Raw genomic sequence first — 26,743 nt, forward strand, 5'->3', positions numbered from 1 at the left:
AGACAAAAATCATAGCATATAATACTGAATTTGGGGGTGTACTGAGACATAGAGAAAGTATGAATAAGCAGGAATTTAGGTGAATGAGCTTGTTCCTTATCTTATTATTAACACATTAACAATCAAAGTTTATTAACAGATAAAAGGTAATATAGATAACATTCTGTTATTATAAGCGCGAAAAACCACAATTCCAACTTAGCCATAAACTGGGTAAGAAATGTCCTGTCAAAAGGGATAAACCCATTCCTGAAGAATTATATTGCAAGGAAGTATATATCAGAACTAGTTGTGTATTACAAACATACTTGATTATTGGAAGAAGAAAGAAAGCCAGATTAAGGGCAAACTTTATAAAAACTGTGTTTTATATTTAGCAGTCTGTGAATGCTCCTTGATGAGTTTTGCCGGGGAAGTCAAAGGTATTGCTGGGATTTTGGTCTTTCCCATCAGTGTAGCTTAATTTTCTGTATACCCTATGGAAAAAAACCCCAAAACAATAATCCATTTAGATGACAAAGTAAATTACACAAAAATACTATGTTTGCTGAAATTCCAGTGAACAGAATGAAACTGAAACAAGTTGCCAAAGCAAAATAGCTGAACATCTTAACTGTGAACAGCAGCAGGACTCCTCGTCTGAAATCCTATGTGCTTTCAGAGAGAAAGCTTTTCATGCTGTCATTTTAAAGCCTCAGTAATGCTACTACATCAACCTAAGTTATATATACTTATTAAACTTCAACATGCAATCTTTGACTGTATTCACAAATAGCTAAAAATTAAAGACACAAGTGAGAACACAATTATTTCCTCGCATATTACTTAAGAAATTGCATAATTTTTTTCTGTCCCCTATTTTAAACTAATTTTGTTTACAAGTGACAATTAAGTATAGCAGGGCAGCTGTAGGACAGCATTCACACAGAATTGAAGTTCATTAGTTGTGAACACTTCTTTATCAGAAATATCTCTTTCATAATCATCTAGATAAAGGCAATCTAGTTCCAGACAGAAAGACAACATTCCTTTTCTTTTCAGAACCATTCATTACAACATAGAGCATTTTGCCACATGGCTTCGGCATAAAACTTCTGAGGGATCTGAAGCCATTAAAGAAGAGCCTCAATGCTGGGAAACATAGAAAGCTAAAAATATCACACCACAGGCCTAAGAAAACTTGCCAGCTGACAGTCCGTTTTGGCTACAAATCAGCAAACATGTATTTGTGTAATTAAGGAACAAAGAAATAGATTTTATTCCAGATGGTTTGGCAAGAAAACACTCTGTGGAATCCTGATTTCTCTACTTACATGCATTAAGAAAAGGAAAAAACATTTCCTTTAGAACAATCATTAATCTTATAGGGATGGCTGTTTTGTATGGAGACGGGAAAAAACAAAGAGGAAAATCAGAAGGAAACCCAAGAACTGAGCAGAACTTTACTCAGCAAAGTGGACATACTCAACATCACATATATATATATATATGTATACTCATCAGCTTGTCTCCAATCTTCCATTATATAAAAAATAATACAAATATAATCTTTATCAATAAGGTATGCATTTTTAATACAAGCCTCTAAGTTTTAATTTCGTCTTTGCATAAACTGAAACTTTTTTCTTTAAATCACAAAGCCTCTTTTCTGGTTAAGTTCTCCATACAAGAAGTTTAAAAACGCTTTCAGCTTCCTTTGAAGTTTTAATTCAAACATTGTGAGTAAATTTTGATATCAGCTGTATGATCTTCTCAAGCACGGTGAAAATATTTCTTGACTGAGTTTGAGAAGCCAGCATATTTTGTGGTTACAAATTAGATTTTGTGGTAAAAAAGCACGTAAAAAATGTTTTGGAAAATAAAATGAAAAACTGTTTAGAGAGCTTTTAATAGAGAGCTTTTAATGCTTTTTTTAAATCTTGTTGACTATTAAGTGTTTGCAATTAAAAATCCAAGAGATCTGAAGCTTGATAATTTCTTAAAAGTTACATATTTTGTAAGAAAAACAGATGTAGTAGGCCAGTATTCCATGAAGTGTCCTCCTTCCAGAGATCTAAGCACACTGCCAGTAGCAATATCAGCAGGAGGAAAGGATCTTTGATATCTTCCAAGCAGAGCCACTGCTTGTACACAGAGCGAAAATGCAGGTAATGACGCCCAACTGCACAGGGGCTAACTTTTGAAAGTCCTTTTAAATGGCAACATACTGCACTCTCCACAGTTTATGGATCTGAGAGGACTTGTTAGCTCAAACACACAGCCACAATCAAAACAATTCTCTAGTGTATCTAAAATAATAAATGCCTCCGTAATGAACACAAAATAAGTAAGGACGAAGTTAGGCCAACTTGTGTTCGCTGGCCATCCATGCTGGAGTCTGGTTAGTTTTGTCCACAGACATCTGCCCTTTAGGGTCCAAGTCTGCAGCTTAGCTTGGGCTCTCCCATATTGATTTTCATTCTAGAAGCATGTATGAAACCTCCATACCTTTCATATAGAAGCAGAGCAGCAAGAATTAATTTTGAAATCTTTTTTCAAGAAGCTCTTACCTTTGGTGACACATCTGCACGTTTCTGGGAGAGCTGCAAATCATCATTTTCCCGGGCCAACCAGAGTGGGGATATGCAATCCCAGCTTCTGATGATGAAAAACAGTGGTATGAAAAGGGCAAGAACAATGCTGAGTAGCATGAACACTGCAGTATGTTGTTAAAATATTAGTCTAATCCAACGCTGGAAATACTTCATTGGCATACTTTAATGAGCAAATTTCCCTATGAAAATAGTCTCATGGAAAAGCTCCTGGTAAAACAATTTCAAATACATTTTTAAAGACTGAATATATTTAAGTATAAGTTAGGTTTCTGGAAAATGCTTATAATTTGTCATCAATTGAAAAATGTATAAGGAACTGTTGATATAAAAAAATTTAATACATAAAGTACGGGTTAATATTTAAGGAAAGCAAAATAAGACAGATGGGATAAATTAAGCTCAAATAATCAAATTCTGTACAATTAATCACTAATGAAAATTCAACCAAGCAAGAACCATGCAAACAAGTATATTTCATCTGCCATTTTCTACTTGTGTGCCAGTTGACAATATTTCAAGACACCTTCTGTATATTCCTTTATGTGTTAGTTTTTATCTTGATGACAAGGTTAATAAAAAAAAGTATGGAAAATAAATATTGGTGATTTTACTTTGCAGTACAAAAGTTAAGATTATGTTATATACATAGAGTAACCAAAATCAGTTTTTGAAACAGAAACCAAAACATTAGCATTTAAAATTTTACACTGATGTAGGTTTTCTGATTTTTCGGTTTTTTTTTTTTTTTTTTTTTTAATAATGAAATTCTACTGTCCTGATTTAGCAAAAGTCTTTATCCAGATTAATAATCTAATTGATCTAAGAAAGCATGATAGTAGCCATGCAACAACTCAATTCCAAGTTTTTGTAAATCTGAAGAAACAAAACAAAAGCATTTAGTTATTCAAGCGTAGGATTAACGAACTACTCCTTTCCTGCTGAACATACAGATACAGAAAGTAACAGTGAACTTTAAATAAAATACAAAACAGGAAGAGAGAAAACTAGTGGATAATAAGAAACACTTTGGTAGGAAAAGTCCTAGTTAACATAAACTTCTTAAACAGCATGTGATTCAGAAAAAACTCTTTTGTCTACAGATTCCTTACTTAAAGAAAGAAGCGCATCCAATTATTACCAAGGAAGAAGAGCTGTCATCTAGACAGTTGTGTATTGAGCTCTGTAGATTTACCATTTGAGGAAGTGCTTGTGATTGCTAAGGTAGTAAACTCAAAGCATCTTAAACTAACCTTGTGGGCAAGTACGAGGAATATCAAGGGAAGTTTTATCTGAAGAATCACGAAATCCAGAGTGCTGAAAATAAAGCATCGACAAATAACATTGATGAAAAAACTCATATTATTTCACAGCTTGCCCCAGAAATTACTGAGAACCTAGAAATAAGGGTCTGATTTAATATTTAAATCAACAAGTCTAATGATTCCAGTGAAACCCAGTAAAGCCTAATTTGTGTCTCACCTTGTCCATCTATAAAATTATTAAAATGTCATCATTTCAGAAGGACAACACCTCAATTAACAGGGTCATTATTTGAGATTATTTTAACCAGTGACATTGTCTATTAAAACGTAACAAAATCTTTCACTGAGTGTTTTATAATCATTTTCAAGGTTATTAAATACAGTGAGCTCCCTCACACATTCCAGACCTGATACAACTTATATTTCAGCAAATAAATATCCCCAAAGCCATAAAATATCCCTACTGACCAAACAGCACCAGAAGTACGCTATCTGTAGTTCAAGCAGCTCTAATCCATTTTTAAGCCCTTCTCCAAATACCTATGAGTGCACAATCTTTTTTTGTTGTTGTTGTTGTTACAAGATCCTTAAGTACCTGACTCTGACAGCTGTGATCTTCAAAAAAGCTGGGGTTGTTGCCATTATATGTGCTCAAAAAATCCATGTCGACTGTCTGAAGATTAAGCTTTTTTCTGTGAGAAATCTCTTGACATTTTGTTGAAGAAAAATAATGTTCTGGTATATGTTTCAGTCGCTTTACTGGTGAACAAGGAAGATCATTTTGAAAATTTCCTAATCTTTTAACTCTGGGAATTGCAGATAAAGTGCGAACAGGTGAGTTTACAAGAGCATTTACAGTTTCAGACATCTTTATTCCTTCATATTTCCTTAAATTTGAAGCTCTCTGTAACCCAGGAAGTTTTGGAACAGGCTTACTACACAATAGCTCATAGATCCTGTCAAATTCTCTATCATACTGTGTTCTGGGCTTCACAAAACCATTTAGATTACTTTTCATTAATCTTCCTTTCTCTTCAAGGTTCTGTGAATTTGAAGGAGGTCTTCTCAATACCAAAGGCTTTTGGATTTCTTCTGAACACACTTTGTAGTAGAGTTTTTCAAATGCATCTTCATATTTCTGGGGCATCTTTGAAGGAGTCTGCTTCATAAATGATGAGGAAAATGAGTGTTTGTGCTGGAAAGAAATTTGTCCTTCAGAAATTATTTTTTCAGGATTTATGAGCAAAGTATTTGATGCTCTGGCAGAAGAATAGTTTGTGACGGGTGCAGAAGTGTTATTACTGCCATAGGAACTGTAAGTAGATGAACATGAGTCTGAGGTACCACAAGAAAAGTCAGTTTTCTGAGTCTTGCTCTCGTTTACAAGATGAAGCCCTGTTAACTCTGAACTGGCAATAGGTATTACAAAATTGTGTTCTGAGGAACATCTGTTGGCCAATTTTTCACTTTCTTTGTATTCTGAACTCTTCACTGAGGCAGTAGTCTGCAACTCATCTTCAGCTACAAATGTCTCTCCCATTTTAGCCATAACATTAGGAAAAACAGTCTGTATGGAGACTTTTTGGCCTTTTCCAGGTACCAGACAATGTTCTAAACTTGAGTCAGAGTAGTCCATTTTGAATTCATTTGTATCAGTATAAGGTACCAGAGCAGATGAATTATTAATGAGACAATTATCATAACAAAATTCTCTGCTCTCATTTCCAGAGGTTGGATTCTGATTGTCTTCACTTCTACTGTTGCATATGCTGTATAGTCCTTTCTTTAGTTTAAAAGGCCTGAACCCTTTTATTTTGTCTACAGTGATATTGATCTTTGGTCTTCTAGAATGACATCTTTTGGACCTTAAGTGCCCAAGTAAGTATTTTAATACTTTTCCCTGAGAGTGCTTTGTCATGAGCCTTGTAAACGTCTCTAACATCACTGGATACAAGTCTGCAAGAGTTGTATTGCTCAAGGAGCACCCCCCGCACGCAGACGGGCATTCTTCGAAGACACTGTCACAGTAAGTCGTATTCAGCTCCGCAGAAGGTCGGTGCGTGGGTATGGTTTTTGTATTTGATGGAATGGGAATACCAGAATACTGTAACTGTAGAAATCCGGATGAAGAACATTCATTCGACAACTCTAGTTTCTTTCTGCAAACAGGAGCTTGATTGTCTACTGAAAAAACAAAGCCAAATTAGTCAAGAAACAAAACCAGAAGAAGGAAAAGATTCCACATCTATTAGGGCACTTCCAGTAATGCATTGTATGACTTAGAAACAATGGCAGATGATACAGGTAGTCTTACTGTAATAGCATATTTCATTAAGCTTTACTGCCGGGCTAATTAACATGGATAATTAACTTACAAACCATTAGGAAAAAAACTAATACTTTTCCTAACCATATGCAATTCACAAATTATAGAGGATAGAAATTTAATGTGTTGGAACAGGAACCCAGAATTTAAAGCAGCATAATATAGAGATATAAAAAAATTTTAATTGTAGAGGAAGACTTCTCTTTGCCCTCTGTGATTTCTGACTAGGAGAAACAGCCTTATCCAACAGGTTTTGTTCCTCTGTTTCCATGTTACTTGATAGCTTTGTACTTGGCTAGTACCATTGCAGCTTTACTTGCCAAAAACCATGATGAAAGTAATGCTTTTTGTAGTTGTTAGTTGAAATATTTACATCAGAACTCTACCTTAGGTTTGCATCAAGTCTGGAAAGCTTTTGAAGCAAGTTTACTAGCAAAGTACCACTTTAAGTACCAGTTACCAGCAGACTCAAAGCCATTCTATTACATTCCTTGAATTTAAAATAAGGAGAACTAAAAAATCATGCTTTCATTTCAAAGAGCTAAATGCTGCTGAATATTGTAACTGTGCATTTTTTTTCCTGGGGTTATTTAAGAAAAGCTGGATTTATGTATACAAATTATTTATTTTCTGATTTTCATATATATTTTGCCCCAAGCAAAATCATGCCTAACTTCCCTTTCGAAATCCAACTCATTTGACTTTTCTGTTGGATAAATAACGCTTCTTTGTTTACAAGAAATTAAATATTTTTTCTAATAAATTTTAATAAAACCACATTTTGTAACTAATATATTTGGTCAACGGACAAAAAAATTTAGTTTTACCAATCAGTTCTTGCACAGACAAAGTTACAGGAAAATCTTTCGGCAAACATTGAGGTGTTACCTGAAAAACAAACAAAGGAAAAGACACAATCTCATATTCTGAATTTTTTGCATGTTAAAGGTAACATCAAAACCCTGCTTGTGACTCCGTCTCATCTCTCCTTGCTGTAGTAGGTCCTGTATATTTGTGGTCCTAAGGGGCTTAGCTAAGTTCAGGAAAAGTGGAAAATATCTAGTCTAAGACTTCAGTAAGAATTGTTAAGACTTACAAGTTTAAACTTGGAAAGCTATTTATAATTTTTTGCAACTTATATATTATGTATTCTATATTAACCCCTTTCCCAAATATGAAAATTCATACATGGATATATATATCTATATATATATATGTATATACACACACACCCCTGGATAATCTATACATCTATACATCTCTGGCAACTCCAGCAGAAAACAGAAGCTTTACCATGCAACATAACACTTCACCTCCAGTCCCCCTCACCCCCAAAACCCAAACAAAGCTAAAACTTTTTTTCACTACAAAGCTCAAATTTGGACTTTTCAAAAAACTTACCGATTGAAAAATTGACTTGCATATCAAGGTTAAAAGAACAAAGTATAAAAGCAAAAAAAATAAAAATAAATTTGTAAATTGTTTGTTCTGTTTCTTACAAATCATTACTGTCAGAAACCTGAGATATTACAATATTTACACAGATAGCAGGCAGGAGAGGAACGATGATGAAACTGTAGAGAAGTTCTGTTAGAATTCATTGTGCTACCCAGTTAGAGAGTTCTTATTTTATTCTAATTAGCTGATAACTTGTAGCAGAATAGGAGAAATATGTTACCTCAATCCATCTGGGAATTTTTCTAGCATCATCTTGTACAATCACATCCACTGGAACTTTGACTTTCTCTTGAATTCTTTTGTCGTCTACATTCGGAATCTTAGAGGAAAACAAAAAAAAATTAAACCACATAGAAATTAGAGGCATTGACAAACCCAAACGTATTACACAGATTTGTTGCAAACTGCTATTTATCTAATAACTGATGGATGCCTTTGAATTTTTAAGATTTATAGCTTTTTGTAGATTTTAACGTAGCTGAGTAATCTCCCACACTTCAGCATAATAGTTAACACTTCCCAAACCCTATTCCCCCATTTCACATAGAGTTTTCTAAATTCTTTAGGCTTGTTTAGGCTCCTTTCAAGGCAGGACTATAGTAAACATATTCTGTTTAAGAACATACACCCCCTAGGCCTGAACAACAAGAGACCATCACAGTCAAAGCCACCTCCAAGCCTGGAACCTTGGAGAAGCTCCAAAGACAGTACATGCCGTGAGGAAGAGGAAGATGAGGAAGAAAGGGGGTCTTAGGACCTCTGAATCCAAGAAATCCGGTATAGTAAACTGCCCAGAATCCTTTTTGATCTTTGAGCAGCAAAGGTATTTATTGACAGCGCTGGGAGCAAGCCAGCTATTGCTGGAAAAACTTTCTCAAAGGATTCACACAGAATCAGCAGTTTTTATACAATTTTCATATATGATTAAATGCATATTCAAGTGATTACAGCATCTATCTATACATATGAATAACAGGAGGAGTATAGGTGGAGCTCAGGCGGGGCTTGAGGCAGTGCTTCTCTTGGCCCTTAATTTTGGTGGGAGTTCTGTTCTTTCTCTCCGAGTCTGGGGGCTAGTTCTCATCTTCCTCAGCTTGACCTCTCTTCTTTTCCATTGTTCTCGACCCACTCACTGAAGCCTGGAAAAAGCCTTGGCTCATGGCCTGCTTCTTCTATTCAAATGTCTACCTTAGCCTACTGCATCTTAATTTATTACCTCTAGGACTATGACATGTTCTTTTACCATTCCCTTAAGTTTTGGTCCAGTAAGTAAACTCCATAAAAGAGTATGGCATAATAAACACTTGAAGAAAAGTACAAAGATCAGTGTTTACAAAGCCACAGTGTTGTCTACTCTCTTATATGGTTCCGAATCACGGGTCATCTACCGCCACCACCTGCGTCTCCTAGAACGCTTCCATCAACGCTGCCTCTGAACAATCCTAAACGTCCACTGGTCAGATTATGTGACCAATACATCTGTTCTAGAACAAGCAGCAGTCACAAGCATTGAGGCCATGTTGCTGAGAACACAGCTGCCCTGGGCAGGACACGTCTCCAGGATGAAGGACCACTGCCTCCCTAAGATCTTGCTCTATGGTGAACTTGCCACTGGTTGCCGCAAGAGAGGAGCCCCAAAGCGAAGATACAAGGACTCCCTGAAACATCGTCTCAGCCTTGGCCATATTGATCAATATAACTGGTCTACTCTGGCCTCAAATCGGGAGGCCCAAAGACACACCATCTATAACGCTGCTGCTTCCTTTGAGAACACACACAGGATCACTCTCAAGGAGAATAGACAATGCAGAAAGAATCGTGTCTTGCTGAATATGTCACCTGAGGAGTCTTTCTGCTGTGCCTTTTGCAATCGGACATGTCTATCTCGTATTGGCCTCATTAGCCACCAGTGTGCTTGTAACAAACGTGGATAGAGCCTTCCTAAATCATCAAGCCCAGCCATGATGGTCCAGTAAGTAGAACAGAACAAGCACAGATCGTTTTGGATGTTAGTAGCTTGTTAGCAGGCCCAAATTTCTTAGTTAACTCTTTTGGGCCTGGCCTCCTGTTTCTCCTCTGACTCAATTTCCAGGGAGGAGTGCCTGGGGGGGTATATCGGGGTAGGGGGGTGGTGGTGGGGTTGTGGTTCTTGGATCAGATCATTAATTGTGTAACCCCTGGACACGTGGGCTCGCTTTTTGTACTCCTTGTGTCAGAAGGCCTTCATTAAAGACCTGCTCTCTTATCTCTACTAAATTAGCCTAGTGAGTTTTTTTGCTCCCGATTTTAAGGCAACATAACTTAGAATAGGAGAAACATATTACCTCAATCCATCTGGGAATTTTTCTAGCATCATCTTGTACAATCACATCCACTGGAACTTTGACTTTCTCTTGAATTTTTCCATCATCTACATTCAGATTCTTAGAGGAAAATAAAAAAAAATAATTAAGACACATAGAAATTATAGGCACTGACAAACCCAGATATATTACACGGATTTGCTGCAAACTACTGTTATTCAGATGAGGATATCCAACAAGCATAAACATATTTTTAATGTATACCTTTAATGTAAAAAAAAAGAAAAATCCCAAGAAGCAAAAGCATGTACAGGCTCTGAAAAATCCACAGATAGAAACAGACAAACAAAACACCCATATAAAACAAAAAAAAGAAAAAAAAAACTTAGAAAGTATTGGTAATGACGGCTACAAGTCTTTACACCTATTTTTAAGATCCCATAAGAATTCATATGCAAATTAAGGGCTACTCTGTAACTCACCTCTGTGTAAAAACTAAGAGTATTTAATGAGAAACGGCAATTCGTTAATGAAACTCTTGCTTTCTGAAGCAGTGTATATTAGCTGTTGTCAGAGACATGACACTAGCACTATGCTAAACAAGTAAGGAAAATAAATTCCATTTTTAGTAATGGTATTTGAGCAAGCAGAACACAGGGTTAGAATGGTTGCACATGCAAAGCCTGTGTTACATTTTTCTTCATCAATATAAATATTGGGTAGTCTTGATACCCACAGTGTAGTTTGGGAAGCAACAGCAGAAGATTCCAGTCTGCTTTTGTTGTATCATCCATTATTTCAGATTTACTTTTTGTTTTAAATCATGTTACCTACTTTTTTAGACGCTCAGGTGAACGATCATATTTTTTATAAGTGTTTTCACTTTACACTTCATTCGATTACTCTTTTTCCTTACCTATAATAACCTTTCTCAGGGTTGTCTGTTACAATAAAACGTATAGTTCTCTCTAGCATACTAATATTACCAAGACAATAATATTACTTCATACTGGTCTTTATGACATTATTTATTGAAGCTCTCATTTGCTATACTTACTAAAAATGTGTATTAAGGTGCAGACTACATAGAGTCTTCTGCTGACTACATCAACTCATCAGGTACGTAGAAACTACTCAAATAATTAATAATTTCTATTGAACACAAAATTATTCCATTACATTAGACACCAAAAATTTTTACCTGGAGGTGAACGTCTTCAAATTTTCTTCTTACTGAAACCATTTCAACATCACTCGCTTCATCTACAGTTTGAAGATAAATATTAAATATAGTTGCACTCAAAACCAAAAGAGAAAGTTTTTAAACACATACAAGCTATTGACTACACTAGTTTCATTTTAGAAAATTATTTTCTACACTAAAGCTCTATTACATTTCCATTTCAAGTCCAACTGAAAAGCATGGTTTATGCGTTCATAAACGTCTTGAGGGGAACAAAGAAGAGTGAAGATAACTTGTTTCTTTCCAGTTCTTCAAGATTTATGTTAATTGTTTCAGAGAGTAAAACATTTTCAAAGGTCTTTATTTTCTTGGTCTTCAAGATTCACTATTCATTAATGCATAATTCCCACTCCATTTCTAAATATGCCAACAAAGATAGCAAGGACCTTCTACCACACTTCGTTTTATTAGTTTCTTTTTGTCGAGACCACCTTAGAACTGACAAAATGAGAAATAAGACAGACCTGAGAATATGAAAAAGCAAGTCACAATATTTAAACTCAATTTTTAGGTAGTCTATGGGTATTTTTGTGAATGAAATGCAACAAAACATTTTTTTGCTAGATATAGCCAGACCTTCCAATTCATCATTAGCTAAAGTCACTATCTTCCATGATCATAAAACACGTGACTGCATTGTAAGCCCTGATTTCTGAATCTCCCTGGGTTCATCACAGAGAGGGAAAAAGAAGAGGAGAATAACCCTGAAAAGGAAAAGAGTGAGTGAAAAAAATCTTGCTTATGATACCTACCACATCACTGCCTTGTCACACTATCCCGAAATTGCTAAAACTAGAATGAAAATCTTTTCCAGCTCATCCCACCTTTCCTTTCAGTTCCCTGTCAGTGTAATCATCACCTCTGTGCTATAGAGCTATGATAAAGATATGCACAAAAGAAATGCTGTCTTTGTGGGAGATAACACATCTTCTGGTGAAGTTGTTGAGCAACCAGAGGGTTGGTTTTAACAGGGTACCTGACCCTAGAAGAATTACTAGAACCGAAACCCATACCTGTCAGATTATCAGTTTCTTCCCACATGACCAATGGAAGACAAATTTGTGGTCATTTTATTCACAGGAAATCAGTTACTAAGCATCAGTAGTGGAGGAAGCAATAAGAATGTTAATGGTTTAATTGGGAGAAGTTTCAGTCTCCAGTTTCTGTTGTAACAGCTCTTACCCTTCCTGCCATTCAGTCTTCTTCCTCCAGTAGAATTGGGCACAAAACTGTCAGATTGCTTCCTAAATGTTCACCAAGACAACCAGACTAGACCACTACAAAAATGGGAGGTTCTTGAGATAAAGGGAACAGCTGCTGTGCCAATGGTCAACTCCATCACCAATGACAAATTATTAGAAAACAAGTTTGTATTAGGGTGAATTGATCAGTATGCAAGTTGAATATTCTTCTAAGTATGAATCCTCACAAAAGGGTAATTTTACTATGTCTTCAATGTGCTGTCAATCATACTTCAAATCACTGGAACATCATTTATTAGCAGAGGGCCATGGCACAGCCCAGAACAGAAAAAAACCCCAAAATATCTTCTCCAGGAAATCTGGAAGTGTTTTTAAAAGGTCAAAGGGGAAATATGGGAACACCTTTGCACCTCAAATGCAGAACAGAGAGGAAAAGTGAAAACTCCTACCCTTCTCTCTCGAAAATTTCGCCTATAACACAGAAAGCTGTTTCTCTAGAGATGCACTCGAACAATATCATTACCTAAAAGTTGTAACTTATTTACCCCTTTCTCCAAATAAATTCATTTTTCTGTGATAATATCCTAATAGATACAAGATATTGTTCAGAAATAGAAATCACTATATTCTGCTAGGCTACTGCCTGTGAGAGCAAAGAAGGTAGCCTTAATTTTCCCTGTTAAGGACAGAATAATATTTGCAGGTACATGTGAGAGTTATTTCACTATATTTTTACTTGTTGTTGATAGGCTTTGAATACTCTCAGAACAAAAATATTGGATAATACCCAGAAAAAAAGTCTGCCTTCACTGAGAAGTGTGAAGCATTCTGTATGAATACTAAAAATGGAAAAGAACCTGCCAAACCCTAAAATTTTAGCTAGAACAGCTAAAGATACGCTTTTTTCCTTAAGTTAACATGCCCTATTGCTAATCTTTTAGATATTAAAAAACCCACAACCACCAAAAAAACCACCAAAAATCAAAAAAAATGCCCAAACACCAGGGGGAATTCCATTTTTATGTGAGGAATTCAATCCTATATCTCTAGAGAATCTAATTTCTACATCTTACTGTGTTTGGAGATAGCTGGGACTCACCGAGGTTTCTAAAAATCCTTGCCAGTCTCTTCCTAGAACATTCACAAGAGAAGGAGGAGGAGTGGATAATAATATTATTGTACACTGCTATGAAGATACCAGAGTCTGAACCACATCACTCATTTATCCCATGAGTGCAAAATACAAAGTCCACTTAGAGAAGCTAAGCTACAGATTCCTCTGGAATTTCTTTCCTGAATTTCATGGAGCAGGTTGAGAAAACACAAAGTCATGTTCTCTAAATTTGCAGAAATTATTTTATCATTCAAATAGATATTTGAAATTATCCTCTCAAATGATAGAAGGAAACATTTCAGATTGCTATTTTCTATTTACCCTCAATATAGAAGTAATTGTCTGCCTTGGAGACAGCTATATATTTATATGAAGTACTTAATTGAATACCACAGTATTTAAACACCAGTAACTGCTCTTTCAGCCATTAACTGCTGGTTACCATCTGGCCATAGTTTAATTTATGAAAAATAGTAAGTTTTTATATGCACAAGAATCAAAAGATGTTGAGTAATACAAGTTTTAAATATTTAAAAAAGAGCCAAAGTCTGTTGCCCCTAGTTAATACAAACAATTATTTGGGAATACAAGGTCAAAACCTCCCAAAACTTTGCAGACAGGCCACAAGACTGATGTTGAAACCATAACAAACACTAATGAAGAATTTTTGCAACTGAATGCAAACTTGCGTTTATCCCATCACTACTATTTAATGTATAATTGCAATTATTAATAAAGTTTCTATTGCCACCTGTGTTGAGGTTCCTGTTTCACTGTTCCTTTATTAAGGAAAGGCAGTTGAACATATTCCACATTGCCTTTCCAGCATATCAGGGATTCAAAACTGAAATTTCAGAGGAATGTGTATATTGATTTCACAGTACTACCAGTACTTCAGGCTCTTGCTATTCCTATTCACTACTTGCTGAAAGGGTACAGAACATGTATTAAAATTATTTTCACTATATTAGAAAATGATGAAAAAGTTATTTGCAATATTCTTCAAAAAGTTAAGAAAAAGATAGCTAAATAGTAAATTAAAAAACCCACCTATATCAGATGTATCCATTTGAGTGTTCTCAGGAGATTCCTTAAAAGCACAATGAAAGGAATTTTAATACGTGGTAGTGTAAGTTGTATTAACTAACCTCTAGAATTTTCTGCTTTCACTGCTTGCTCAATTGTTTTTTGGGGGTGGTGGTGGTGGTGAAACAAATGGAGTCATATTCCACAAACTTCGTCCAAATGACACCATCTTTATCCACAAATCTGCACACAAATTCACCTTGACTCCTATCTCAGTAGTCAGTGGGGAAAACTGTTTTCTTCTCAGCTTTTCTTTATTAAGACAAACAGTGCCAGAAGTAGCTATTATCCAACAAGCACAAAAAACAGTTGAGAGATGAATTCTAATCACCAAATTAGCATGTACTGGGGATTTCCTCTGTGCTCCAATGGATAAGGAAAGTTTCTTAACTGCTTACTTTGAACAATGCTTAATTGTTTACTTCAAACAATCTATACATAATATTTCAAATAGTTTTCTTGCTCTATTTTTTAGAAGTCTTGATAGAGGCATAAAAAAAAATGCATAAATACTTACCATCTACATCTGACATCGTGTTCCTCAGAATTTCTTTTTAAAAAAGTCTAAATCTATTCTGTCCAGTGCAATCATAAAATTAATTTATAGTGGGTTGAAATGGCATCAATAAAATGAGACAATTTTAACTACTATCTATAGAGAACAAGTAATTACGAGTGCCCAGTGAGATGGCCCATATCACTCTTCAAATGCTGAATATTTTCTCCTTAAAAAATAAGGAGTCAAAAGAAGCTATTCTAGACGGCACAGATTTTACAAATAATAATTAAAAAAGGTTGACCCACATAATGCATAACTAAAAAGACACTTGATGGTTAAAAGCCTATATCCAACTGCTCTCTCCCTCTTTAAATAAATGGAAGAGTAGAATTCAGCCAAAATCCATGGCTGGTATCATTGTACAGGACCACCTGCTCATGATTCATTTCTTAGTTTTTGACTACATAAATACGTTTTCCCAAAGAGGCTGTCATGGAATCACAGAATGGTTTGGGTGGGAAGGGACCTTAAAGATGATCTAGTTCCAACCCCTCTGAGATGGTCAGAGAAACCTTCCAACAGAACAGGTTGCTCAAAGCCTCATCCAACCTGGCCTGAGAGCACTCCCTAAAAGCAGATGTAACGTGGTGCCCATACCTGATGCACCGATGAATGTCCACCTTCAAAATCACTGATCCGTTGCTTGGATTTTTCTTAGCATGAACGTGAGGAAAAAAAATAATTCTATTACAATTCGATAGGTATTCAATGTGGTACCTGAACTCATTAATTCTTCAGTTGTATATACTCTATTTTTAAAAATATTTAACACAAATATTCAACAGAGAACACGCATAGGGCTCAAACAAAGAATAGGCAAGTGCCAGAACATGTTTTTGGCCAAATACGGGAGACTAATTCTGATCAGATGTACATATACCGTACTGCTTTCTTCTCAAACTCTGAAGCACCACAGAAAATAAAATTTACCCCTTTATCAGGTGGTATCACTTGAACAAAAGGAAGACAACTGCAAACTTTTTGTGCATTTTCCTTGGCATATGTTGAAAAGGAAAAGACTACTCCTGAAGCCTGAGGATAGAGCGCCAAACCTTTATTGCACCTTTTAGTTTTCGGTAACAGGGCCTTCTAAAACTGCTGTGTCTGTCTTCCTGCACAGATAGACCCATTCACAATCTTTGTGGGTTGTTTCCCCCTACCCCCCTATTTATTTCATAAGTAGGAAAAATAAGAACTGTAAGATCTGTCTAATTTGGTCAAGATCTCCCCTTTTTACATTTAAATCTATATTTTGTTCTTCTTTAGTTATCAAAAGTCAACCACATATAAATAAAACTCAAAGCATTAGACCCACAGAGAAGATGATATCTTCAAATAAATGTGATATCCACATAAGGTTATTTCACAATTAGCTGCTGAGCTAGATATTGATGCCACTAAAATTACTCAGACTGAAAACTGGTTTGGTATTGCCAAAACAAGGTTTATTTGTAACCACTGCTTTGATGGTTAAAAAAACTTATCTATAACAAGCTAGAACTTCTCAAGTTTGTATACAGAAATTTAACCTTTATCCAAAAAGAAGATCTGTATGTCCAAACACAGGACTCTGAAGGTACTGAAGCAGTAGTGAGACTTCTCATGATTGGATGCATGTGGTAAACTTGGATTTAAATAACAGAAATAATACACCTGCTTTAGCAGGTACGTTTATCCTACTCAAGACTGTCATTAAATAAGTTTCAGCTTCATGCAGACTTTGTTATCTTTGTTTTTTTTCTGCATTTCTGCTTCCAGATATAGATGTCAAATATCACAAGCCATTTACTTTTTCAGTCACATGGTGAGAAAACTTATGCCTAACTCAGACACAGAAGTATTATTTAGTCCTACAAACACTTTGTGTTATTTAATAGGTGCCAAGAAAACATGTAAAGATTTCCCGTTTTCTAAAGGCTTAAAGCATATGGAAAAGAATCTAAAGATGTTATCCATTGCTTCTGGCATTTTAAAGCAGGAACAACTACAACTAATGTATCTCTAGAAGTCCAATCCATTCTTAAGAGCAACTCCATCTTCAAGAAATGGATTTTGGGACTTCCTTATGTTTAAATTTGAAAAGCTTTTATAATATTTAACTTCTCTTTTTTTTTTTTTTTAATTCTTCTATTTTTTGCTCCAGTTATGTTCTATCAACAGTGGTTCTAGCAATTTGTTTCTTTTTCTGACCCACTCCAGACGGACAGGCTACTATGAAACACAAACCAAAGCACTCCACCACATGCTTTATTGCTGTTGAACAAGGCAGAAAACCTGTTTTTTCTGTTTTACATGTTAGGCACCTGTGCACATCTTCTAGCACAGAGTATGCTATTTTTACAACAGAGTGATATTCTCAGTTGGTACAACCAGTTTTCAAAATTGTCTCTTCCTGTACTTGATTATTCACTAATACGTCCAGTACTTGAACTCCTTTGCATGAAATTACACAAAGTTTACTTTAAGTTTTAGCCCAAAGTTTTCAGACCATCTTTCCCAGGGGTCAACCGTACTCTGTATCATCTGAGACTTAAATTAAAGGTATCCTCTCTTCTACTATTTACTTAAAGAAAGGTAAACTAATAACTTGCACAGGACGAATCCTGGAAAAAAATTCCTAACGTTTCCCTTCAGTTTGGACACAGACCACTGATAACTATTCTAAGTACAGGTTTCCAACCAGTAGGAAACTGGGCTATAAAACTACTCTCTCATATAAAATTCATGAAGCATGTTATATAACTAGAAAGCTCTGGCTTCAGGTTGTAACATTCTCTGGAAACGTCTGTTCACTATTTTGCAGAAAACTACAGTAATGCTTCCTTTAGAATATATTAGCAATGCATTATTTTAGAAGCTGAATAGTGCATTTTCCAAACATATCTGGATCGGGAACACAGGAAATTAGAAGAACACAGTATTGTCCAAGTGAAATCATTTACTGAGTAAGATGTTTGAAACACCACAGAGGGTGTTGTGTTTCAAAAAAATTTTTCAAGGAAAGAAAGCCTTTGAAGTAGCTAATATATGACAAATATTGCTGCTCTTGGAGGTTGAAATTTAACATACCTGGTCCTCCCTTCTTGAGAACTGCCATATAAAAAAACCCCCAAAAACCAACCACCACTCAAAGGATTGTCATCTCAATCAGTGAAACTTTGTGGGGGTACTGGACATTCGATCCAAATAGTAAAACTTGATTCCAGCAAAACTCAGAATTGTGAGTTGGAAAAAATAGCACAAGTTGTATTCCAAGGGGAGGGGTTCATTGATAAGTATTTGGGTCTTAAAAAGATGGCTTAATAGCACAGAACTTTATGTATCTTAATTGAAAGCACTTATCAGGTCCACCTAAGAGTATAAAACATGAAGAGGTAAAATTCATACATTAGCTTTAATAATCCATAGAAGTATGGGAGTTTTTTTCTTGGTTTTTGGTTGGGGGTTGTTGGCACATGAGTTTTTTGGGGTTTTTAAGGCTAGTAGCAACCACAATCAGCCAGTTCAAGTATTTACTCATGTACTTTCGTGTTTCAAATTAAAAATGTCATTGCAAGATATAGTTTTCTTAAGCTGAACAAAATCTGTGAAGTTCTATCTTTTATGGCATATGTAAATATAAATGTATCAATACAAATCAGTGCAAGGTTTTTTTCTTAAAAGCTGTTAACAGTATAGCTATTCACCCAACTGCAATATTTAGATATTTCATCCCTTAGATAACTTAAATACAATATTAAAGACATTGCTCATATTATATAAAAAATTGGAAATATATATATATTATCAATTTTTCTGCTTCTCTACCTCATCTGTAATGCAACAAAATAAATTTGAAATTAATTAGATCAAGCCTTCAAAGCATTAAAGAACTCCAAGTAAATTCCTCATTTAAGAACTTCTAAGGCATTCATTCTGTCAAAACAAAAAGATTAGCGAAATATTTCCTGTAAAAGGCTTTAAATATCATATCTTTGAAAAACCTAACTTTCTTTTTGAGCTTTACTGCAGATTATAGACTTTTTTTTTTTTGTAGTATTCAGCCCCATCAGCCAAATGGGGCGATTAGAGGCAAAAGTCTGGATCATCTGAATCTTTTTGTACCAGACCCTTATTTCCCAGCTCTACATTTAAATTTCTTAGGTTGATTCAAAGGCTATACCTGAACACTGTAGAGAAAGAGTAGCTAGGTTGCGTTTTGTCCTCAGGTGTTCAGTATAAAAGTTTCTCAGAGGAATGTCATAAAATAAGCAACACTGAAAAAAACCATGTCAAAACCTTAAGAAAATAAAGCCCAACATACCTTCACTGTATTACACATGAAAATTTCCCCCCATCACTTATCCCAGGGATACATATATTTTATTGGAATATACATCTCCTTTTCAGAACAGAGAAAACGTTCACATGTCACAGCACCCCCCCCCCCAAGAGTATCATAATTACACTTTGTTGTGCAGTTTGTCTTCCATCATGATACTCTATCTCTAGTAAAGTAACTATACTCTGCCTTTTCCTGCAGGTAGCCTGATTCATTCAGTATACAGAATAATCTGCTATATTTTTGACAGCTCATCATGCAAATTCACGAGATTCTTTTGATACACATTTTTTGGTATGCCTATTTATTTAGTTATTTTCAAAAAGCTAGCAACATTCAAATTTATCCACTTGTACAAAAGTCAGGGCTGGAGTTTTTAGATTCGATGAACATCTGACAAAACTGACAAGCACAACAAAAAGTTCTTTGATTAATTGATAATCAACTTTGATTAACTATCATATCAAATTGATATTTTAATCAACTTGTTATGATAGCAACATCAATTATAATGCGTTTACTCCTCTTGAACATTTTAAATTACATTTCTGAACTCTTACAAACATAAGTATTGTTGATTTATTGGGTGGTTTCACCCCACAAAAAACAGCGAGTATCCTGAAGAGTTTAGCATAAACCCAGAATGTCTTCTATCAAGTCAAGATTCTTTGGATAAGATGATTTATAGCACCTTTTCTTTAACCCTTACCTGCTTTCCTTCGACTTCTTCTATTATGCTGCAATTAGAAACAGGAAAAAAAGTCAGAATAATCTTAGAATAGCAGAATTAGTTTAATCACTGCCTTTATTTACTTTGGTATATTCCACAACTAGACACTTCTTAAATTAACCATTAAATTTCCCTCAGATTTCCCATGGCCTTGCCAGAAAAGCCGCAAGTACAGAGTAAAAGTTGCCTGATCATTCACTTTTTTCCACACTGTTGCTGTTAAAATCAATACAAGAACATAACACTGGCCCACATAAGAGGATAAGACAGAGAATTTCTCTTGCAGTCCTTAATGGATTTAGACAGTACAGCAATGCTTTGCAGTTTATGCACAAGGTATTGCCAGGGGTGGAAAGGAGGGGGAATCATAAATACAGCCCCTTTTTTGTCTCCATTAAATCCACTCTTTTTCCCTAAGGCTGAATTTCATTCCTCATCCCCTCACCCTGTGGGGTTCAGAACAGCTCCTGTGTAAACTACCGAGGCACACTACAGAGGTAGTGACTTTAGCCTGACACAGCAAGTGGTGAGACTGCAAAGATACTTCAATTACTTCAGCACATTATTTTACAGGGAAAAAAACAAAAAAGAAAACGTAAAGTTGAAACCAGGAAGCCCCGAAGAATTGAAGAGCTGATTACCTGAACCGAGATAAATTGAATCAATGTATTACCTTCAATGACAACCTTCGATGAGATCCAAATGTACGTGTTCCCAACAGATAGCAATTTAAAAAAAAGAAATTTTCCTGGTTTACTAGTTGTGCTAACCACCAATAAATGGTCATCTGTTTTAGTCTATATCATCTGAAAATCTTAACCAAACTATCCTAAATCCCTGTTATAAAGCAGATGTTGACGTCATTAATTAATACCTCTTAAAAATATTATATGGCACAGCAAGATTAGAATGTAATACTAAATATATATATATAAAAATATATATCTTTATATATAAAGAAATATTGCTGCATTTTGACTGCATAGTAGGTCTATATTATTAGATACCTTAAGTATTTCCTTTCTCCATTTTTTAATGTTCTTGGATGACACATTTCCCCATTTTTTTGGTCCTAGAAATAGCAAGAAATATCAATATTAACACCATCCATACCAAACATCACTTTAATAGACATAAATATTTAAGAAGAACATATGACAGAGTAACAAAACATTATCAAATCTGTATAGCCTCCAACACAACTGCAGAAATAAAAACTTAAGAGGAAAACAAACCAAGAGAATATGGTAATTTCAAGTTAATTGTGAGGTCAGGCAAGGAAAAAAAATAATCAAACGCACTGAGTCTGAAAACCCTGAGCTAAAATTCAAAAAGCATTACAGACAAATTCTTTTGCTTTTTAGATTTCATTTAATGAATGCAGACTACATGGTATGTGAGGTTACTTAAAGCCATAATGAAGGCTTTACAAGACTGAGGTTCATATTAATTCCATATTGAATAGAGGTTACTAAACCAAAAGCATAACCAAGCTTTTACCAATCCAAAACTGTTTATTACAGTACTGTATGAATGTTTTCTCCCTCTCCCAGTGCAAGCTTCCCAGTCTGTAAAAGCCCTTGGTGTACTGTTAGTGCTTCCTGTGCATGTCCAGTAAGTCCTACTCTACAAGAATTAATAAGGCAATTTACATATCACAACCCTCATGTCAGTGATAATAAAAACTGGCAGAACATTTCATTTCCCAGTAAAGCCACCAAGATCTTAAGTCACAAGTCCCACTAAAACCTTGAGCAATATATTTTTGAACAACAGCTTTTTTCACAATAAGCTTTCCATAAGCATTATCTCTCTGTAATGGATCAACCATTACAATGAGATGGCCCAACATGGTATAGATTTATGCTGGTCACATGGGAGCACTCAATGAAAAGTTAAAGATACTAACTTCCTAGTCCACCCTGACGTTTGGCATAACAGAAATTTGTCAGAGTGGTATTCAGAATACTAAGTGGAGATAAAACTACAGAATCCATTCATGCATATCAACTCCCGCTAATATTTCCATTCCTTCCGTTGTCTTCTCCATTTTGATTATTCTTCTTACAAGCCATCCAAACATAAACCATTTTTATCCTGAACTTTCCTAATAACTCTCTTCTTTTCTAAAATGGAGCAAGCAATGGACTAAAATGGCACACAAAAGTAAACTCTTTACAGGTGTACCAAAATTTACATATGAAATGTCTTACCTAAGTGAACAAAACTGAATATCTGTTGCACTTAAAGGTTCTATAGCTGCCAACAGTTGCATTCTTTAGCAAGTCTAAATACACAGCTTATAAATATTGAAGCTTTTAGAAGTTCTTACCATCAGGTGTATCATAAGTGAGAGTTTCCATGGAAACAAGGTAATCATCTTCAAAAGGATGATTATACTAAATAAAAAGGAACATTAAAACCGTCGCTTTAATAATTTATTCTATTATTTAACACGCATTATAACAATTGCTTTTAGGACAATTTTGTTTTATCCAAAACAAGAAATTATCAGTGCGCTGGTTTATTGGCCAAAGTCAGAAGCTGGCAATTTGGAAATATATAATTCCTAGGGGAAACAGGTATGCAGGCCATTCAATTCCAAGGCATAGCCAGGAATGACAAAAAAGGGCACCAGAGATTTCTCAAAAGTGGTTAAGTTCCTCTCTTACAGTTTCCTCCAAACTTGGTCTGTAGTAGCTGAAAGCAGCCCCATAGAGCTGCAGCTCACGCCATGTAAAAATATCCAATCTGACACGAGACGAGGAAAACGCCCTAGAGCCAGACCTGGCCACGTGCCAGCACAGGACGTTTCCCTGCACAGGGAAGCTTACACCCCTGGAAAAACACACGCATCTCTGGGTGGAGGCGCGCCATTCCCACACCTTTAACACAAAATAGCTCTGAAGTGAGGAGGATCCCTGGAGGGAGTCTCCCACTTCCCGCAGCTTCACTAAAAACACCTCATCTCGCGCCAGCGCTTTGGGGCGAAGGGCACTGTCAAGTCAGGTCGCACTTATGATTTAAGTCGCTCATCCAAGCCTGGCAGTCCCAGGTTTGACTTTTACGGATGCATTGCGGGAGCGGACCCTTGGCCAGCCCCCTCCTGCCAAGGCACAGCGCAGATTTGACAGCTGCTTTTGGCCCCCGCCAAGGCACCAGGGCCGCCCCCGCCTCCCCGCCCGCCTCGGCACGGCGCCCGGAGCCCGCGGCCTCCCGGGCCCAACGGCTCACCCGTTCCAGGATGCGATTCATGGAGGCCATGAAGCGGGCGCTGCTCTGCCGCAGCTGCTCCTGCAGCTTCGCATCCACATGAAAATCCATGGCGGGGCCGCTCCCCTCGCGAGCAGAACGAGAACCGACCCCAGTCCCGCCGCCACCTCGGGACCCCCGCGCCGCGTCAATTCAAACCGCGCGCCGCCCCCCCGCTCGCCGCCTCTCATTGGCTCCCGCTCGCACGGGTGGGCGGCCTTCCTCACTCTGATTGGCTACCAGAGCTGCCGAGTGCCCGCCCGCTGCCCCCCCTCCTCCCGGCGGTGGGCGCAAGACTCGCCTCGGGTTGGGCGCCGAGGTGCTGTTCTACCTGGCAACGGCGGCTGGCACGAGTTCCCATTGGCTGCGGGGCAGCGACGGCCGGAGCCGGGAGCGGGAAGCTTTCCCTGCCCCGCGGCGCTGCCCCGGCGTGGCGCAACGCCATCGTGGCTGGGCCTCGCGAACGGAGGTTTGGGAAGGGCTCTACCCACGTTTGTTGCAAGCGCGTTGGTGGCTAAAAAGGCCAATACGAGATAGACACGTCCGGTTGCAAAAGGCACAGTAGAAAGACTCCTTGGATGGTGTATTTTGCAAGGCACGATTCTTTCTGCGTTGTCTTTTCTCCTCAAGGGTGATCCTGCGTGCTTTCAAGCATCTGCAGCGTTATAGATGGTGTGTCTCCAGGCCTCCCGACTGGAGGCCAGAGTAGACCAGTTATGATGATCAGTATGGCAGATACTTCTATTATTTCTAGTATAAAAGTACATATTAAAGAATTCAAAGACATTAAGGTTGTAAAATGAGTGAGTCCTAAGCCAGGAAGTGTCAGAGAAAAGTAATTCGTCACATCCTATGTGTGCATTGTATTTCAATCTTTAGTTATCAAAGCACTGCAAGGGGATGGTAAAACACCACAATGAAGTGTGTGCCATTGTTTACTCTGTGGTTTATTGCCATATGTAATTGTTTTATTCATACTGTTTATTCATATTTGGAGAGGGCTGTGTCCTCTCCAGCTCATTACTTAGTCCAGCCTCAAGCTGTATTTTATCCTTTTAATCTTTTTATCGCTTTTTTTATAGGTCAGAACATCTGCACTAAGTGATCATTTTTAGTATTCTGCTCTGAACTCTTTCCAGTCAGTCAATATCTATGACTATGGCATCTGGAATAATAAATAATTTTCTGAAAGCAACCTCTGAAGAACCATGTAAAAAGCAATTTACACATCTATTCTCTGTAAATGTTGATCTTCAGATACAGCCAAAACATCACATTGACTATTGAAATGACAAACTCATCTTTCTTCAGTATATTTCTTCCGGATTGCATGCTGCTCTGACCCTTCGTACAACAGAGTATGAAAGCATAAAATAACTGCTGTTTTCCAGAAACTCCGCTTGTGTCAAGTCAGTGAATACAATTAGGGATTCAGAGACTGTACAAAAACACTGAGAAGTGTGGAGAGGGTAGTAGCTGTAGGCATACAGAAGAGCTGGCTGCCTGTGTAAAAGGGAAGCGTGAGCATCTCAGGAAAACACCACAGTAAACGAGTCAACACAGGCCAGGTGCTGCAGCAGTCGCTGTGTACCATCACCTCTGCAAGGAACCTTGCCTTCCCTGCTCTCCAAGAGGTAGGAGAGAAAGCAGTATTTTACTCCTCCTTGCTCACAACCCCATCCAAAGTCATAAATTAGTTTCCTCACATAAGGCAGTCCCTGCATGAGTGTCTGTTAAACAGACAAATGTTTCCAAACCTTATCATAATTAAACACACCCAACCACTCCATAACTCTGCTTATATAAAGCATAGAAGAAAACAAAACAAAAAACCAGGCACAGTTGGCCATCAGGAAGGCATCAAAAATCTTGCCTGTCAAGCCAAATACTTTGCTGAGTTCCCAAACACATTACTAGGTTGAGTAACATTATTTAGCTCCCTCTTTCTGAAAATAGTGTGCAGGCCTGCTGGAAGCACATTTGAGCAGGCTCTAAGGCTGTGCTAGCTGGATTGCTTGTTTTCTGAAGACTGTGTACTGCCCTCAGTTGTCAAGAGCATATGTAATTTTGTTTCTGAGTAATTTTATTAGTTCCAGTCTAATCAGTTCTCTGCCAGAATGAGACTTTGGTATTTTAATTTTTTTTCCTAGTGTACTGGGTTTGATTGGGATGAATCTAACTCTTCACAGCAGCCCTGTGGTGCTGTTTTTTGCATTTGTGGCTGAAATGGTGTTGGTAGGACTTTTATTATGTGGCTGTTGCTGAACAGTTCTTGCAAACACAAGGCTTTCTCTTTTTTTCCCCACTGTCCTGCTCCTCCTCCACTCCAGTGAGTATGACTAGGCTGGATCTATGCAAGAAGTTGGGAGGGGACCCAGAAGGACAGCTGACCTGAATTGACCAAAGGGATATTCCATGCCATAAAGCATTACACTCAACAATAAAAACTACAGTAGAGGAAGAAGAAAATGAGGGATTTTTACTTCCATGTTGGCCATTGCTTGGAGACCTCTCTTGTGGGAAGTAGCGAATCATTGCCTTTGCATCACTTAATTTTCATGGGGCTGTTTTCCCTTTTTCCTTCACCTTTCTTTATCTTGACTCTTGAGTTTTCTTACATTTCCTCCTCCTGTTCTCTCCCCTGCCCCACTGGGGTGCATGTGGGTGCTTGACTGTTGGTGGGACTCAACCTACAGAAGCTGGTTATTTCTGAAGCCTTCTGGTCACTGAAATATGTCTGACTGTGAGCTCATTTATAAAGGCAGGTCCCACATTCAACCACCATGTCTGTGAATTGAGGAACAAGCAATTACTAGGACAGCAATTACCTTGAAATGGTCAATGCTCTTTTCCATCACGTGTGGGAATGGAAAAGTGAGAACAAATATAATTTTTAATCATTGAGGGCTCAGGGCACAAACCTCAGGAATCTGACCTAATAGCATTGTACTATCATTGAAGCAAAGGATGAGAATTTCCTTGAAAAGGAATGAGTGATTCTTTTCCCTTTCACTACTCACCACTTTCCTCAGTTCTCAGCCTCTGCTGAAACTGTCTGGATTAAATTTTCTCCAAACCCCTCACTCTCTCTAGCATTTTGTGGAAGTAGCTCCTGCTTGGATTGGCAAAGAACTGAGTGTCACCAATGTGCTCAACAAATGCCACAACTCAGCAGTCACATCATGCCTCTTGCACAGATGTCAAACTGTTTCACAAAACATGGCAAGAATTATTAGCCTTGCTTGAGAGATAGAAAGCCCAAGGCACAGAGCTAAGTGAATTGCCCACAGTTT

General features: G+C 37.1%; 1 protein-coding gene across 1 annotated transcript; it reads right to left on the bottom strand.

Annotated features, from left to right (window-relative positions):
• Positions 1-362: 362 nt before the first annotated feature.
• On the bottom strand, positions 363-23,596 carry HJURP (Holliday junction recognition protein). Its single transcript, XM_027648635.1, has 15 exons — positions 23,433-23,596; positions 22,531-22,597; positions 21,206-21,270; positions 20,840-20,995; positions 20,178-20,205; positions 15,745-15,800; positions 14,553-14,592; positions 11,145-11,206; positions 9,965-10,063; positions 7,861-7,959; positions 7,010-7,070; positions 4,452-6,040; positions 3,845-3,908; positions 2,550-2,637; positions 363-476 (listed from the first exon to the last, which is right to left on the bottom strand). The coding sequence occupies exons 1-15, from the start codon at positions 23,520-23,522 to the stop codon at positions 374-376; spliced, it is 2,667 nt and encodes an 888-aa protein (XP_027504436.1). The 5' UTR covers positions 23,523-23,596; the 3' UTR covers positions 363-373.
• Between the last annotated feature and the right edge of the window lie 3,147 nt (positions 23,597-26,743).

Source organism: Corapipo altera, unplaced genomic scaffold, assembly GCF_003945725.1.
Source record: "Corapipo altera isolate COAL_440 unplaced genomic scaffold, ASM394572v1 58, whole genome shotgun sequence".
Taxonomy (NCBI): domain Eukaryota; kingdom Metazoa; phylum Chordata; class Aves; order Passeriformes; family Pipridae; genus Corapipo; species Corapipo altera.